Source organism: Salvia splendens, unplaced genomic scaffold (genome assembly GCF_004379255.2).
Source record: "Salvia splendens isolate huo1 unplaced genomic scaffold, SspV2 ctg708, whole genome shotgun sequence".
NCBI classification, from domain to species: Eukaryota; Viridiplantae; Streptophyta; class Magnoliopsida; order Lamiales; family Lamiaceae; genus Salvia; species Salvia splendens.
Window position 1 is genome coordinate 25274 of NW_024599376.1, and position 2150 is coordinate 27423.

Sequence of the window (2150 nt, forward strand, 5' to 3'; positions counted from 1 at the left end):
TAACCAAAAACACGGAAGGTCATAATTAAGCAATTTTAGGTCATATTATAATATTTTGATTTAATGTCATACTAAGATCGTTTTAGGTCATGCTTTGTTAGCATGACCTACAAATTACCTAATTATGACCTAAAAATGCCCTAATTATGATATTGTTCTGCGTTTCTGTATTTAAATCCAGTTTTGCATAGATCAAAACCCTATATATATATATATATATATATATATATATATATAGGATTGTATTCAAATCCTTTTCCTCTACTTAATCCAATTTCCTTTTTAATCTCAACCGTGTATTTGTGCTGATCCAATGGATTAAATATTTGAATGGAATTATCAGATTTTATGATTTATTAACGTGAGAAGGGTAGAATAGAGATTATCTATTTTAATTAGTTATGGAATGCTGCGACATTTCCTCCGTGCGGATTATTGCAGTTTCTCAGAAAAATTGGTTCCAGATTTAGTTTAATTCCTTCTCCTCCGACGGAGTAGTGCCGGTGCAGAACGAATCGGGTCAATACGTACCGGGTCCCGTCGTGAACGGATTCCCCACTTTTGAAATGGATTACGCGGTGCCCAAGCCATTCATGTACAATTTCACCTCGCAATCCATCAGCCAGAGAGTATGCTCATGTTCCCCTCTTTTGATTTGATAAACCCTAATTTGGTGGATATGCGCAATTGATTTTGAAATTGCTAATTACAGGTGTTGTCGTCGTCAATGGAGGTGGGGGTGGTGCCGGAGGCGGCGGAGAGCTTGGGGAAGAGCGAGAGCGTGGCGGTGCTGGGAATGGATAGAGAGGCGAGGGTGCTGAGGTACGGAGAGAAGAGGAAGAACAGAAAGTTCGAGAAGACGATTCGATACGCGTCGAGGAAAGCGTACGCGGAGACGATGCCGAGAATTAAAGGGAGATTCGCGTAGCGGTCTGAGCTGGAGGTGGAGTCGCACCTCGGTGGCGACGCTGCGTCGTACGGTTGTCCAAATATGCAAAAAGTTCGAGAAGATGATTCGATACGCGTCTAAAAAACGTTGTCCAAATACACGAGTTGCAGTAATTCGTCGGAGGTTGCACATAATGTATATTTTGTATAGTATAATGCGTAGTTTAGATTCTATAATGCATTCTTTGTGATATGTAATGAACATTTATCCTGACCCGTTTAATTTAAGTTGTGCCATGTGTCGTTGTTTGGCGAACGTTTCTTATTTTCCCTAAGGGTTTGATAAGCCTAGGGGCTAGGGTGTAGTATATTCTAAGTCTAAAAAACATTTTCCAAATACACGAGCTGAAGTAATTCGTCTGGGGTTGCACATAATGTATATTTTGTATAGTATAATGCGTAGTTTAGGTTCTGTAATGCATTCTTTATGATATGTAATGAACATTTATCCTGACCCATTTAATTTAAGTTGTGTCGTGTGTCGTTGTTTGGCGAACGTTTCTTGTTTTCCCTAAGGGTTTGACAAGCCTAGGGGCTAGGGTGTAGTATGTTCTAAGTCTAAAAAACGTTGTCCAAATACACGAGCTGGAGTAATTCGTTTGGGTTTCCACATGCATAACGCGTAGGTATATTTTAAAACAGATATACATAATGTACATATTGTGTAGTATAATGCGTAGTTTAGTTTCTGTAATGCATTATTTGTGGTATGTAATGAACATTTATCCTTACCCGTTTAATTTAGGTTGTGCCGTGTTTTGATGTTTTACACACATTTCTTGTTTTCCCTAAGGGTTTCACAAGCCTAGGGGCTAGGATGTAGTATGATCAAAGTCTAAAAAACGTTGTCTAAATACACGAGCTGCAGTAATTCGTCTGAGGTTGCACATGCATAGCGCGTAGGCATTTTTAAAAATAGATATAAATAATGTACATATTATGTAGTGTAATGCGTAGTTTTAGTTTCTGTAATGCATTATTTGTGATATGTAATGAACATTTATTCGGTCTCGTTTCATTTAAGCTGTGTCGTGTTTCGATATTTAGCGCACGTTTCTTGTTTTCCCTAAGGGTTTAACAAGCCCAGAGGCTAGGGTGTAGTATGTTATAAGTCTAAAAAATGTTGTATAAATACACGAGCTGCAGTAATTCATCTCGGGTTGCACATGTATAGCGCGTAGGTATTTTTTAAAACAGATATA

At 38.3% G+C, this 2150-nt stretch overlaps 1 protein-coding gene across 1 annotated transcript; it reads left to right on the forward strand.

The window, feature by feature from the left end:
- Nucleotides 1-483: 483 nt before the first annotated feature.
- On the forward strand, nucleotides 484-1117 carry LOC121791047 (zinc finger protein CONSTANS-LIKE 5-like). Its single transcript, XM_042189102.1, has 2 exons — nucleotides 484-629; nucleotides 713-1117. Exons 1-2 carry the CDS (start codon nucleotides 567-569, stop codon nucleotides 926-928), a joined length of 279 nt encoding a protein of 92 aa, XP_042045036.1. The 5' UTR covers nucleotides 484-566; the 3' UTR covers nucleotides 929-1117.
- Nucleotides 1118-2150: the final 1033 nt, after the last annotated feature.

What these genes read in the sequence shown, in the direction of transcription:
- LOC121791047 (XM_042189102.1), top strand. Translation starts at nt 567, where the DNA reads ATGGATTACGCGGTGCCCAAGCCATTCATGTACAATTTCACCTCGCAA. An exon ending in CGCAATCCATCAGCCAGAGA is followed by an intron (nt 630 to 712) that starts GTATGCTCATGT and finishes TGCTAATTACAG; the next exon opens with GTGTTGTCGTCGTCAATGGA.